Below are 15439 nucleotides of genomic sequence, written 5' to 3' on the forward strand. Positions count from 1 at the left end.
CAATATGACCATGACTAGTATAAAGCAATTACTGCAGATAAATAAATTAATGCAATTACAAGGACAAGAGAGGGGACAAAAATAAGCACTATATCCCAAACCCTTTGTCCATTTTTTGTAGCGTTAACATTCTACACGGGGTTACAGGGAACCTGGAGCCTATCCCAGGGGACTCAGGGAACAAGGCAATACCCTGGACAAGCTGTCACCCCATCACACTCACCCATTCACACACTACAGACAATTTAGAGATACCAATCAGCCTACAACACATGTCTTTGGACTGAGGAGGACACCAGAGTACCCAGAGCGAACCGCCATCTCTGGGGTGTAAGGCAAACGTGTTAACCACTAAGCCCCCATGTCCCCATCCCAAACCATAATGTATACCAAATGCACTTTCCTGCTGTGTTTACAGTACTGCAGTTGTGTAGGATCCAGTTTAACACATTGTTCCATAAAGGCAGTTGTATGCTATTCCTCCCCACAGGCACAGTTTTAATGAAATAATACGACCCAGACCAGACCTAGTAGTGCTTGGCCAAACATCAGCACTGTCATACATGCTATATGCTTAGAGAAGAAAAAAAAGCTTAAAAAAGCTAAATAAGGGGAAATTCAAGGGTGGAGTTAAAGTGTATCTTGTTTTGCGTCACACCTTCGAGTTATTTATTCAGATGGTTGGTATTATCAGGCCTGGCTGGTATAGATGTATAAGCAGGGCTAAGACTTTTTCTTCACTGAAAGAACATACATAAAATATTAGGATATATATTTTTTATGGCATACATCGTATTATTTGCTGTTGACTAAATGGCATAAAATATTTTTTTCTACTTTTGTAAAACCAAAAATAATAGCACCACTATTTGTAAGTAAAATATGCCGAATAGTATGAGGCTGAAGCTGGCGCTGAATTCTTTCTAACCCAGGCAGTAGATTCACATACATTTATAAAATAAAATAAAAATAAAAATAAAATAAAACAAAAATCAGTAAAAATAAATAAATACAACAACAACAACAACAATAAAAATAAGAAAGAAAGAAAGAAAGAAAGAAAGAAAGAAAGAAAGAAAGAAAGAAATTAATTTAATTACATTAGAAAAATATATATATAATAAAAAAAAGGCTCTTACATTTGCGTGCATTGGTTTATCCTTGCCACTGTCGTCTTTGGCTTTTGCTCATTAAATATTCAATTAATAAATTAAAATTAGCAGTTTTTTCCTGTCCTTTTTATTCCTGTAAAGCTACCTTGCAACAACGTCCATTGTTAAAAGTGCTATACAAATTGAATGCCATTGAATTTAATTGCATGGGGGATCATTTATCTAAGCCTGCTTTGATGCCTTGACACAAACATAATCCAGTAAATCATTATTAATTATTGAGAAAATGCACCGGAAATCCAAAAGCAGTTGTAATAAATATGAATGAGATTGATTTAAAACTCGATCTTTGATTTATCTCTGGAGGAGGATCTAGACGTAAATAGACTATGCAAGCTTTTTCCAATTGAAATACAATTGCACAACAGAGTCACATGGACTGAATGGAGTTGGCCAGTCCCTTTAGAGTTTTGTAATTTTGCAATCACAGAAATTAACACAAAATCAAGCAAAATATTTGGAGGAGCTTCCCCCCCCCCGCGCAACCCCCCCCCCCCCCCCCCGCCCCAAATGACTGCAATTTTCAGCAGATTTGGACCGTGACTCAATGTATGATGTAATCAAAACACACATTCAGCCAAAACTCTCTTCGATTCATGTGTGTCGAACATGTACATAGCTATCATAGAAAGCAATTACATATGTCTCTTCACCGGTAAGAGTTTAAGAATCTTGTGCTTACAATTTCACCAGTTCAAGTAGTTTTCCACAGGGAAGAAAGCAGGAAAATCTTGAAAGCTGCAGCAAACATTTTCAGCCACAACAATCCCCCCCCTCCAAAAAAAACTAGAAGGACTGGTTGCTTGTCCGTCTTTCAGTGTCTATGTGTGTATGTAAAAGTTTCTTGCGTATAATGAGACCCTATGCTATAAGGCTCAACCATAATGGTTTCATCATCATAATGCCAAGTTACTGATAGCAGAATTTTTAGCAATCCCATCCTGCGTATGATAAGAAGTGTATGAGAGCTTGAGATTGTTGGTGAAGGTGGAGAAGAAGAGGAGACAGATAGTATAGACGGAAAAAAACAGAGTTCGGTCGAACCGACGGCAATTTGAGTAGCTCTTTTCAAGACGAGATAAAAGGCAGAGGGAGTCGGTGTGGGCTAGAGAAAGTGCGAGAGAAAGCCATAACATACCACAGATATCTAGCAGGACTTTCAGAGGTGTTATTTTAACCTTTTGATGCCGATTGTTTTCAGCGGATTTGAGCAGTTTGGAACGGCTCAAGAGTAAGAAAGGGAAGTGGATGAAAATGTGGTTCCAATCACTCACAAAGATGCTTTTGTTCTCTGACTCGAGTCGTGTATGAGCCAGTGATCCAGGCCAGTCCTGGTCTGTCAGGGACTTCTTAATTAGACTCATTAGGGTGGCCAGGAGTGCAAGGCGGATTGTGCAACGGAGTCTGGGACACGATGTGGACAGTGTGTTGTAAGATGGATTTTAATAGACGTAGTCATTATGTAAACAGCTCTGAGTCTGGGGTGGATAGTCTTACAAGAGCGCGGTCTGTGCTTCTAAGTCATGAACTCCATGAGGGCTTTATATTGGTGAGCATCATGAGATTGCATAAAATCTTTGGTAAATTCATGCTGCGTCTTTGTGTGTGTGTGTGTGTGTGTGTGTGTGTTCTTGCTTTCTTTTGACTCATCAGACAAACCTCTTGAAAAATTAATGAAATGTTCTAAACACACATTGCACCTGCAAAAAAATTAAAAATAAAATAAAAAATGTAGCCTGTTTTAACAAGCAACTCCTTCTCAAAGACGCAATCTCCACATTCAGGTTTTGAAACCATGCATATTTCACCTCCGCCAAAAAAGAAGAAGAAGAAGAAGAAGAAGAAGAGAACCCGATCCCAAGTCTAAGCAGGTTGCAATAACACTCCACACCCTGTCTGTGTGTCAGCAGGAGATTTTCTCAGGAGTGTGAAAGCTCTCTGGCTCGGCCTGTCCTACTCTGTTTTTCTTCTTTTTGTTTTTTTTTTCCTCTTCCCTTCGCGCTCACTTTTTGACTGGTTTATTTACCCCTCCTGGTGGACGGAGCCTGAAACACAGCAAACAAAACTGAGGCCAATAGGGCAGACTGGATTTCTGAGTGTCTCTCTCCAAGGACACCATGACCCCAAGGACAGGAGAGATGATCTGAATTGAAGACGCATAAAGGGCATCTTAATTTTGTTCTGTAGCTTTATATTTGTCTGCTTCTTATCTGTTTTTGTGTTTTGTTTAAATTTGAATGAAATATATTTTTTTTCTGAATTTCCCACTTCACCCCATTTCTTATTACCATTTTGTAATAATTGCTTATTTATTTTAAAATTTATTTATTTTTTTAAAATTAATTAATTATTACTCTACTTTCTGCTTATTCCCTTCTATTATTTTATTTGATTTATTCTTCATTCTCAAGCACTTCATTTTATATATTTTTCCTAATGACTTTATTCTTCATATATTTTACTGACTAGTTATTTTTATTATGTTCTTAAATCTCACATAATTTTTGGCTCTCGACAAAGCTCCTTTATCTCAACAGAAATTCAGGCCCAGATTGTCATTAAACTACACATCATTCACAAACATTTTCTTTTAAATGTTCATTTCTTCCCCCCCCCATCGCCTTTAAATCATCGTGAATCACTCAGATAAAGCGATGTATTTGCCGAACGTGTCGCGTCACGGCATCGGTTGATTAAAGCTGTGATTTTGCAATTTAGTATGTGACTGAAATGTACTTTTGTGAAGCCTGAACACTCGTGAGTCACGCATCACTATCAATTTAACAATAGCTATCATTTTTGTCCTTTGAGATGAAGGTCCTTGGCAGCCATTCAATCCAGACAGCTTGCAAAAAAAAATTAAGTGCATACAACGAAAGTAAAAATGAAACGCAAATAACTATCATTAGCATGATCCTCTTAGACAAAAGTGGCACTTGTAAACATTAGCCTATTACTCTAATTTTAAGGAGGTCTGTTTTTAGCCAGGCTTTGGACAGACCTCACTCCAGATGTTTTTACCACAGAACGCCGTCGCCTGAAAGCCCATCAAACAGACCTTTCCCTTTTCCCCTTCTCTCAGCTTCCTTATCCACCAGTCAGTCGAGATCTTCGAATTTGTACAGCAAGTGCTGCGTAAACAGCTTCAGGGCCTTTAGTGTGAGCAAATGAGGCCCGATCATTTGCTCATGCCAAACATGATATGGCTAAGTGTCACATCTGACGCCCCCCCCCCCCCCTTCCTTTTCGTCTGACGCTAATCAAGAACACATTTTATTTCTGGACGTAATCCTGCTTTTTTTTTTTTTTTTTTTGCAGCTGTGCGAAAAAGACAGATGCGAGACATAAGACGCGAGCATTTCTCACGTTTTGCCACATGTTTATCTTCTACAAGAAATATTTCAACCTGTGTCTGTAAATGAGGACACGCAGTGGACGCCGCCGAGGACAGTGTAATAAGTATTTTATTGCATTTTATAATGCCATTGTCAATAATTAGTACAGATTACATGCAACTAGAACTACTGTACAGTTTTTTTTATTGTCTGCATGAGCAGACACAAGAAGATTCAGGTTACAAATACACAGATATATGTGTTGTTGTTTTTTTTTTTTTGTTTTGTTTTTTTTTGTTGGATTTTTGTTTGTTTTTTATACAGCATGAAGAAAAATGGCAGTGACTGGCATAAACACGGTCACCCCGGGGTTAAAAACAATAACGGTGGCTGGCTAGTTGCCTTTTCTCTTTTTTTTTTTTTTTCCTTTTTTTTTTTTTCAATACCATCTTAGAACCACCATGTGTTGATTCCCCTAAAGTTTTCATTCGAAAGAAAAAAAACAAACAAACAAATAAAAAGGTAAACAAAAAATAGATATTTATACTAAACGAAGTACATAGAAATCACTGCTGATAAAACAAAAAAAAAAAAAAAAAATGTACACACATTCTTAAGATGCAAATGAAACGAGAGCTAAAGTGGTAGATCCATTTGATTGGCCAAAAAAACAAAAACAAAAAGACAAATAAACAAAAAATTAATACCGTCAGGCAAAGCTCCTCGGCAAGGATCAGTTTCCTGGATAACGTCACATTAAAGCTGTCAATCACACAGAAATGGAGCTAGAATGGTAGACAGTAGACAGAATGGTATATTTAATAAAATAAAACAAAGAGGATTTTGGGGAAGGAATGCTCGAACACAGATTCACTGGAATGGTGTTTGGTATTCCACAAAAAAAAAAAAAAAGTTTTTTTGTTTTTTTTTTGGGAAATTTCTATCCAATCAGCACAGCCTAGGAAGGAATTTGATCATTAATATCATAAATAACCATAAAATAAAAAAAAACAAAAACAAAACCAGAAATCATGGTCCCATTGTTTTAGAGATCAATTAAAGCATCTTTAAAGTAAATAAAGGGGGGGGGGACGAATCAATAGATTCAATGATGGCATGAAAACGACGACAATGCACCAGCTTATTTTTAATTACTAAGCCATTAATGCCAATTAAGCTAATGAGAGCCTTGCTGCGCAGTCCACTGGGCTCTGAGCCAAACGTGACGAATAAAAGACACACTCGTCGTAATCGTAATATAAAACACCATTGCCAAGTGAGCGACAGCTTTGAGACGTTTTCTGCAAACTACAGGAATGATTTTGGTTTAAAGGGAATCTGTACAAATACATCTATTGGCACCTAAAAAGGACCAACAAACACCTCAAAGTTCTTTTTTTTTTAAAGCAAGAGAGGGCTACATATTTTTTTTCTTCTTCTTCTTCAGGTTTTGTATTTTCCTCTTTCTCCTTGTTTGAGGTTTTGGTCCTGTCCTTTGAGGAAAAAAAAGTCCTTCTGAGGTATCATTGCAACAATGAATTAAACTTTTTTTTTCTTGTAAATGTTGTTTTCTCTCTTTTTTTTTTCCTTAAAAATGCATAAATGCAATACAGAGACCAAAAAAAAAAAAAAAAGTATCAAAATAGACCTAACTAAGATAAATATACAAACGGGTGTTTTTTGTTTTTTTTTTTGTTTCGTTTTCCTCGTTTTTTTTGTTTGTTTTTTTTTAATACCTAAACCACTTAACCTAATTTAGATTTTTTTTCTTTTTGAGATAATACACTTAAAAAAAAAAAAGAAAAAGAAAAAAAGCATCGTCCCAGATGTTTTGCGAAGACAAAAGGAAAAAAAAACAAAAACCAGGAGTGAAAATAATGATACCTGCAGCACATAATATGATAAATACATACAGCATAAGCAATACAGTATAGGAAGTTTTACAATAGCTAGAAGATTGTAAGGAAATTAACGTTTAAAAAGAAAAAAAAAATGCAGAAAAATATATAAAGACGAAAGGAAAAAAATAATAAAATAATAATAATAATAATAATAATAATAATAATAATAATAATAATAGTGTGGGGGGAGAAAAATGCCCTTGAGAGCTAAGCCAAGCTGTAATATACAATAATACATCATTACAACAAGATTAACAAAAGAAAACATTATGGTGATCGCTAATACCACTGACGTACATCAGTCTACATCTTTATAAAACAACTTTTGTTTACAGGTGTGTACCTTAAAGCACGATTGACGTTCTTTTGTTAATGCAGCAGTTCCTTTATTACTGAGATTCAGCACGGTTCCTGTTTTCTATGCTTCATCGTAGCCGTCTTTAGCGTGGACGTTTAAGCTCTACGTTTATCTTTGGGATATTCTGGGGTTTGTTTTGCGCCAGCGCTACTACGACTACTGATACTACAACCAGCCGGCTTCTTTGCAGCTCATCTTTTTGAGTGATTTACAGGATGAAGAGAAAGAAAGGAAAGAAGAAAGAAAGAAAAACAAAACTAGTCGTTAGTCACTGCTACACTCAAGTGCGCCGCTCGGTGCGGGCGTCTGTGCTCCTTTTTTATCCCCCTGACCCGAAGCCGCCATAAAGCCACGCTTTGCATTAATTGGAAAGCCGGGGGGCCGTTTGAACGAGAGGACCCGCGTTAATGCATTCTGCCCATCATCATTTCTGACACTGGCCCATTGAGCGTGCTCTAATGACCGGCCGCCTCATTGGCTTAAAGCAGGGCCTGGTCCCTCGTTATGCATGCAGAATTAGAGCGCGCAATTAATGCCTCCTCGCCTCAGACCTGTACACAGACACTATGCTAATAGATCACTTAAAGATGGTGGACGCGCAATTTGGAACAGACCCTTCTTTTTTTTTTAAATAACGTTGTCCGTTTAATGCTTCGCACTTAACAAGACTCAGCATTTTTTTTTTTTTATCCAAGGGGAGAGGTAGTCATTACGTTCTTTTTGTTTTTTTCGTCAGCATGGTGTGTGTGTGTGTGTGTGTGTGTTGTTTGCTTGGTTTCATTCATGCAAATGAATTCAGGATCAAGGATCGCCAGACAAGCTTTTAGTTCACAAGCATATTTTGGTTCACAACTATTTTTTTTTTAAAGGATGAATGGAAAAACAAGACGGTGTGTATGATAACTATGGATGGTTTTCATTGGCCGTTTATTTTGTGGACTATTTGTAAAGGAGGTAGCAACATTTTTGGTTCTTTTTTTTTGTTAGCTTCCTATAGCAGGTGCGTTAAACAAACCTCGGAAAAGAATGAGGGTGTATTGTTTTAAAAAATAAATAAATTTTTAAAAAGTTCCTCTCGGATTAAACACGATTCTGAAGTGCAATTCTCACTGGAGCTGGCCCTCGGATTTTGTTTATCGTTTGTCGAGCAGATCTCTTCCTGTCTGTTATCCCTCAGACGAATTCTTTCGAAAATGGATGAAATAGCAATGCTCGACGGAGAAAAGCCGGCACAATGCGAGGATGGTGAAAAACGAGTGTTTTGTTCAAAAATAAAATCATACCTAATGAAAAATGAGGATTTGTATATTGAGCATTTGTCATTCAAGTGCCTTTTGTCTGTAAAAGCATTTATATCTTTAGACCTTGAGGCATTTTTGAAGGTTGTGTTTATAACACTTTGTCGTTGCCTGAGCATGAGAGGGTAGAGCTTTCTTTTTTTTCCTTTTTTTTTTTTTTTACATTTTTGTTTGTTAAGTGCTTTATCATCTAAGGAACTGAACGAGGCTTGACGAAACTGCTTCTTTTTGGCCTTACACCCCATAGGATTAACATCATTCACTTTACATACTATATTTAAACAGTATTTGTTTGTTTTCTTCTTCTTCTTAAACCATCAAATTCTCTTTAACATCTTACACTTTGGTTTTTGGAATGTTCTGTGCTAGTCTTTAACAGATCACTTAAACTTAAAAAATAAAAAAAAAATAAAAAATCAAATAAAACAACGGCAAAATAATTTAAGGAATAACTGTTTTTTTTGGACAGTTTCTTCAAGAAGGAAGAAAAGAAAAGACAAGAATTATTTTTTTTTAAAAATGGAGGGTATTTGGTTTACTACAAATCTCTTTGGTAACCTGTAACGAAAATAAATTGGGAGGAGAAGAAAAAAAATAAAATAAAAATAATAAAACCTTGAATTTGGCATGCCACTGCTATGAATGTTTATGTTTTATGTGTTTATGCTAACATTTGGAAAATCTCACATGCTGACCAGACATTTCGATAAGCATTTGTGTTTATATCTAGATGACGTAGAGATCTGAGCCACAGTAAGAATCCCTCAGACGAGGCGAGGGAATACCGTGGGTTGAGGTATTCTGTGACCGGCAATATCATCTCTTTAAAACAACGCTTTGTATCACAGCTGAATTTCAAGAGGAATTTCTGAAATGCAATGACAAAAAAAAGGAAGAAGAAAAAGAGAAAAAAAAAGAGAGAGTGCCTGTAAGGGATCTTTCAGGGAACTTGTACATTCGAACCGCTCTCTGATCGAGCCCTGGTATTAAAATCGTCATTTCATCATTTTTTTCTGGTTCTTGTTTTCCGTCGCTAGTTTGCTGGGACGTGAGCTCTCCTCAATAATCTTTTGGGTAAAAGAAGAATTACTGATCTCATATCCTCTCCATTTGGAATGATGATAATTCTTCAGTTTCAAAAAAATCAAATCAAATAAAATAACAACAACAAAAATACCAACCTACATAATGCAGAACTAAAGTACACCACAATGTGAAAGACTGATCCTGTAGAAGTCGCTGACTGTGAGATAATGAGTGAAATGAACGTTTTTCGAGAGCATCGGAAAGCTACGTCACACACGTTTGAATCGAAGAGTCGTGTTAAGAGTCATGTCTCTGAGCTCTGACGCTTCATCGTGGCTGCCAGTGCTGACACACCAGTTGGTCCTGAAAAAGATGACTTTTTTGTTTGGGGGTGGAAACCATTTTTTTTCCCCCCTTAAAGCAGAAAGAGTAAGAGAAAGAGACAGAGGGAGAGCTGTTTGGTTTCTCGCCATCAGATATCAGACGAAGACAGAGCGAGCCAGTTAGCGATCACGAAATGTTAACACTGCTCCAAGACTGGAAAACTCTGACCCTCTTTTTTTTTCCCCAAGAGTTCAGTAATCTTAAGGTCAAAGGTCAGGGTAAGACAGTTGCTCTGGTCATGTTTTGATCCCGTTTTTTTTTTTGTTGTTCTGTAAAGAGGCATGAGACCCCTGACAGAACCGAAAAGTCCAGGATAGAACCAGGCTGAAGTTCTTTCTTTAATGGTTTAGTTTGTGTTCTCCTTTGTTGGATGTGTGAACGTCATTCCGAGGTAAACCACAGCTGCAGTTTTATCCCAAAGCAGTTCTCAGGCCAGGCAAAAAAAAAGAAAAAATTGTAAAAATAAAGTAAAGCTGATAAGACGGGAGGAGCAGAGCGAGACTCTTTGGGGGACTGGTGGCGCGTCTGTCCGTCAGTCTGAGACGGACTATTCCGAGCACAAAATACAAACCGGCTGCACCAGTCTCAAATACACAAGTGACTTAAAACTTGTCTCTGGGACTTTAAAACATTTTCTTACTGAAGAGATCGACTGACGAAAAGTAGAGAGAGAGGAAAAAAAAACAGCTAAAAGAGGGAAAAAAAATTAAAATGCACGATGGACTGATGAGGGGTACACCCTGTTTTGTTTTCTTGATGTCGGGGTTGTTCCATATCATCTCTCTTTGTTTTTCCTCTTTGTGGTTATGATAAGGAAAGGCGGGAACCGCAAACCCCGCCCACCTTTACTCCAGCTCCTCTGTGGGAAGCTCCTCCTCCATGTCGCGCTCGTCACTGGGCATGCTCAGGTTCTGAGTGACAGACGCAATGAGGGACACGGGCCGGCTGTCCTCCTCAAGCTCTGCAGGTTCCTCCTTCACGTGGATCTGGTGTCTGAGGCATCGGAAATACACAAACACAAACACACACACACACACACACATACACAAGTTCAATAACACTAGCCAGGTTTTGTTAAACTTTATAAGCTGTTATAAACAGCCATGATGAATTGTAGCAGATACATTTCTTGATCAGTTCACTACCTGACATTACAGCACAGAAATACTCAAACCCGATTGGTCAGAAAGTGTTGTTCAGTTTTCTAGCTCTGACTGTAGTTACAGCTAAAAGACAAAACAGTGCTGGAACTTGTAAGGAGTCTCCAGTTCCAGGGCTTTGTAACAGTAAATTTTCCACTAAGCGGAAGTCTTCCGGACTGTTTTTTTGTTTTATTAACTTCAAGAGAGAGAGAATAAAGGCAGGCTAGTGACGGAAAGACTGTTTACGGCTTTGCAGCTGACAAGAAGGATGACCTTGTTTTGTGACCATTCCACTAAATTAAATAAAACTAGAAATGGTTAAAAATTATACAGCTTTCTTCAAAAATCCTAATAGTTATTGGTGAACTTCTGTGGTATAAGATGATTAAAGCACCTCAGGATGTGCTCTTGAGGTCTTCTGACCACAATAGAATAGAATAGAATTCTAATTTTTAGCGTATCCTCAGTGCAAATATCAGTGACAACAATTATTTATGGAAATAAACATTACAGGATTTTGTCTGGATAACAGATGGGAGTGCAAATAAGGCCTGGAGGTCATGTGACTCGGACTAAAATGACCTTTTATTTCACATATACACTCTCAGGTGCCCTGTGCTAATTAGGTAGTTACATTAACATAACAGTTAAGTGAAATATTCAGAATTTGAGGCAGATTTGCAGGATATATTTAAGTCTAGATCTTGTCCTGTCTCACCCGTATTGTTGTGGAGACAGGCCGGGGCTGCAGCTGCCGTTGCTGTTCACCTGTTCCACAGTGCTGCTCACATCATCATGACCCACGTGCAGCATGTTCAGGCTGGCTCCTGTGCTGTTTATCAGCGTGGGGCTGTTCAGGAGGCTCATATTGGTCTCTGCCAGCGCCGCCTGCACACACAAATAAACATTCGTGCACCTATTAGCAGACATATAGAACTGGAGCTTGGAATTTTCTGGATATTTTCTAAAAAACAAAATCACACACCGCTGCACTTCACATCTTATTCTTATAGTTTCTGTATGATTTCTCCCTAATTCTATTTCTATTGTAACTCTATTTTTATTCTTTTCTATTTTCAGTTGGAAAACCATTTTGTCAAATTGTGTATGTATTTTGTGTATGTGGCAAATAAAATTCGAATTTGAATACTATAAATCGTGCAGCAGGTGGAGAGAGACAGCATTCGTGATACGGTAAATCCCAGCGTCTGCTTGGGCCCAGCAGGCACGGCGAGGTCACGCAGGTCAGAGTAGGCAGTGAGAGGATTTATAGGTGTATTAAAGCGGAGAGGAGGTGGAGGCACGCTGTGATCAGGTAGTGACTTGCAGTAAAAGGAGCATGCAGCTGGCCTGGTTTATGATGGACGCTTTGTACAGGCCTGAACATTTCCCTGCGTTATGTTGAGACTTATGTTCAAAGACAGCGTGTTTCTGCTCCTGTATTACCTGTAATGCTGCGTCTCAGCGCTTGCTCAGTGGATGCAAAGTCAGCAAGAAAAGACACGGTGAAGCTGCTTTCTGCTTTTAGACAACTTTTTAAAAATGGAATGACTTCCCAAGCGAGATCAGAAAGGAAACAGTACGATGAACAGCTCTTGTTGACATTTATAATTTGTTTTCTTTTTTTTAAATATAAGTTTTAAAGATTTTATGTTTTTATTTAATCTCATTCTGTTTTTTTAGATTTTATTTTTGCTTATTATTATTATTATTATTATTATTATTGTTGTTGTGTATTATTATTATTATTATTATTATATCTTTCATTCTTTTTTAATCAGATGTCAGTTCTCAGTAGCCAGGCTTACATTCACTACCTTTTATTCAAATGGGCAGTATGTACACTGAAATATTGAGAATAAAAATGTTTGATGTTCACTTGAGCTGAACAGTTGGCATGGACAAATCTACACTAAATAAAATCAACAGTTATCAGTCATACTGTAGTAACTGATGCAGTGTGAGAGGTTCCACCCACTGTTTATTTACTCTATTTTACAGTTTGGTGTGTAAGCTCATGAGTCTGATGGCCTTTTGACAGAATCTCACTACACGTGTCGGTGTATTTACAGAGCAGTAGTTAACCGAGACACACAAGCAGACTCAGAAATTTCATACTAAATCCAGTGCTAAAGCAAGGCAATGTTTAAAGATTGATGAAGCGGATCAGTGGAAGTGCAGGTTGGGTGAAGTCACCACTAGGGGTCTCCTCACTTCCACACAGCAGATGCACAACAGCTCGGCTCTACATAGTGGTTCTGCTCAGCAATACGTCCTTTCAGATCATCTGAATCCTTAACTACTCTGACTTCTGATGTTTTCAGGCTCTCAAACATACCATTAGAGCATACTTACTCACTGACATATTATTATTATTATTATTATTATTATTATTATTATTATTAAATATTATCATTATTTTTCAATTTGTTTGTATAGCACTTTTAACAATGTAACAATGGACATTTTCTCAAAGCAGCTTTACAGAAGTATATATATATATATATATATATATATATATATATATATATATATATATATATATAATTATATACTTAATACTTATACTTATATATGTAAGTGTGCTGTAAGGCTATGTTTAAGATATATATATATATATATATATATATATATATATATATATATATATATATATATATATATTATTTATATATATTTATATATATATGATGATGATGATGAATAACTTGCTGCATTCTAGCATACTACCACATAAAATTGATTTGTTCCTAGTTTGCGAAATGGAAAAAGAGTTTAATCGGATAAGGGAAGTGTAAAGTGATGGTTGGCAGGATAAGAAACACACTTATTGACGTTTTTAATGCTGAGAGGAAAGGAGTTCTGGTCAGTGTCTCCCATTTTTGGCGCGGCGGTTTCAGAATAAGTCGAGTTGAGAACTTTATGTGCATTTCGTGCCAACCCAAACGGATAAGACTTGCCAAAACGTGGAGTTCGAGAAACGAGAGTGGCAAAAAAAAAAAAAAAAAATAGGTGTCCGTTTCGTTTTCAGAGGGAAAAGGGTGGAGGTCGGACACACAGACCGTGTCAGACCTGACTGAAAATAATGTTTTTATTTTTTTAAAAAGAAAATTACAAAACGAGAAATGCGATTATTTCGATTCGGAGACGTGGTAAAATGCTTATGAGTGTGTTCCATCTGTTCGTTCTGACAAGCTGATAATGACAGATTTTAAAAAAAAATCATAAGGTTTAAATTCTATCAGACTTAATAGTCATGAGTCATGAGTCACATGAAGTTTTTAGGTTTTGGATCCAGGGTGTCATTATAAAATGCTTCTCTATTCATCTAAACAGCTTGTCACTTTTTTTCCCACTAATCACTTTTAAAGCGTAATGTAAAACACTACCTCAGCTCCAGCATACGTAGCGCCGAGTTTCTCCCAAAATAAATCTGAAGCACAGATCTCTTTGAGAAGAAACATGCAGTTGACCTGCTGAGTTCACTTTGCCCTTGCTGAATTATGTAGAAGTTGGAGTGCGCACCATTCTGCATTTCCTCCAACTCCGGAAGGAAACATGTGTTAGGATTCCACATGTTCAGTGTATTCCTGAAAGATTTTATCCTGCTATGACAGAGCTTACACACGGCATGCTTCTTGTTCTTGTTCTTGTTTTTAATAAAATGTGTCTGAGCAAGTTGTAAAGGGCACGGGTCAGAGTTTGTCATTGAATCTTCAAAACTTACCTGGAGTTTAATGTACACATTTCTAGATAATTTTTAATGACAAATGATGACTTGTTTTATACGGTGTATTTTTTTTTAAATTGATTTAAAAAACATTATTATTTTTAAAATTAATGTTTATTTTTTTTCTACCAAAACAAGTAATGATTTTTTCTCCTTGCCACTATACATTACACATATGTTAAATGCTATGTTCATTTTTTTTTTTATTATTATTATTTTTTTAACAAAAATGTAATGATATTCTTCATCTTGAACAAACTCTAAGAGTGTAAAACCTTAACATTATTCCAATTCTATTAATCCAATGATTCAAGGGTCTTGAAAGTAATATTTTTTTACTAAAAGCACATCATTTATTATTTTAACACGATGTGTCATAATAATTTTATTCTTTAAAATGAAGCAGAACAAAAGACACACATAAGGCACATAATGTTAAACTGTACAAAGTCATGAATTCTGACTTTTTGTAGAGTTGAAGTAAAGTTATCCTTATAAACAATGAACTGAGTCTGTTTTCTGGCTTGTTATGGTGTGATTAATGTGTTAAATAATGAATGATAATATGGGAAATGATAATGGGGAAAAAAATAGTTTTTTGTAATTATTGTGTTTAGAATTAATTTTCTATGTATATAGAAAAGATAAAAAAAACAAAAAACATGTGAAGAAAAATAAAGAAAGTTTTCTTGCTGAGGCACTGCTGTGTAAATCTTTGCAGCTCTTTTGTGTAAGGTTTGTTTATCTGTGGCCTTTTCAGGATGAGCAGTCCCATTTCCATAGCGATGGCCTGCGGGGTTAGTGAGGGACAAACTGGGCCGAGACGAAGCGTACGTGTGTGTGTGTGTGTGTGTGTGGCCGTGATTAGCTGGGCTGTTTGTTTTTCAGGCGCCGACATTGCATGTCCTGTGAGGAGATGGATGGTCACAGACCTGACAGAGAGTGAGTGAGCAGGACACACACACACACACACGTAGTCACACTTACAGACTGAGCACACAGGGGTTGACCTCCCAGATCCATCTCTGTTCCCTCACAGTGCGGGAAACACACACACACACATACACACACTAACACTAAAAACACAGCCACA

The 15439-nt window shown here is 36.9% G+C and overlaps 1 protein-coding gene across 3 annotated transcripts in view; it reads right to left on the reverse strand.

Annotated features, from left to right (window-relative positions):
- Positions 1–4769: 4769 nt before the first annotated feature.
- foxp4 (forkhead box P4) overlaps positions 4770–15439 on the reverse strand; it is a 133771-nt gene continuing 123101 nt past the window's right edge. For all 3 annotated transcript variants that reach the window (XM_058373176.1, XM_058373174.1, XM_058373175.1), the window contains exons 17-18: positions 11335–11504; positions 4770–10467 (exon numbers count right to left, since the gene is read on the reverse strand). In XM_058373176.1, coding sequence (XP_058229159.1) covers positions 10320–10467; positions 11335–11504 — 318 coding nt within the window. In that variant the 3' untranslated portion in view covers positions 4770–10319. The remainder of the gene's footprint in view (positions 10468–11334; positions 11505–15439) is intronic.

This window comes from Hemibagrus wyckioides, linkage group LG21 (assembly GCF_019097595.1).
Source record: "Hemibagrus wyckioides isolate EC202008001 linkage group LG21, SWU_Hwy_1.0, whole genome shotgun sequence".
NCBI lineage: Eukaryota > Metazoa > Chordata > Actinopteri > Siluriformes > Bagridae > Hemibagrus > Hemibagrus wyckioides.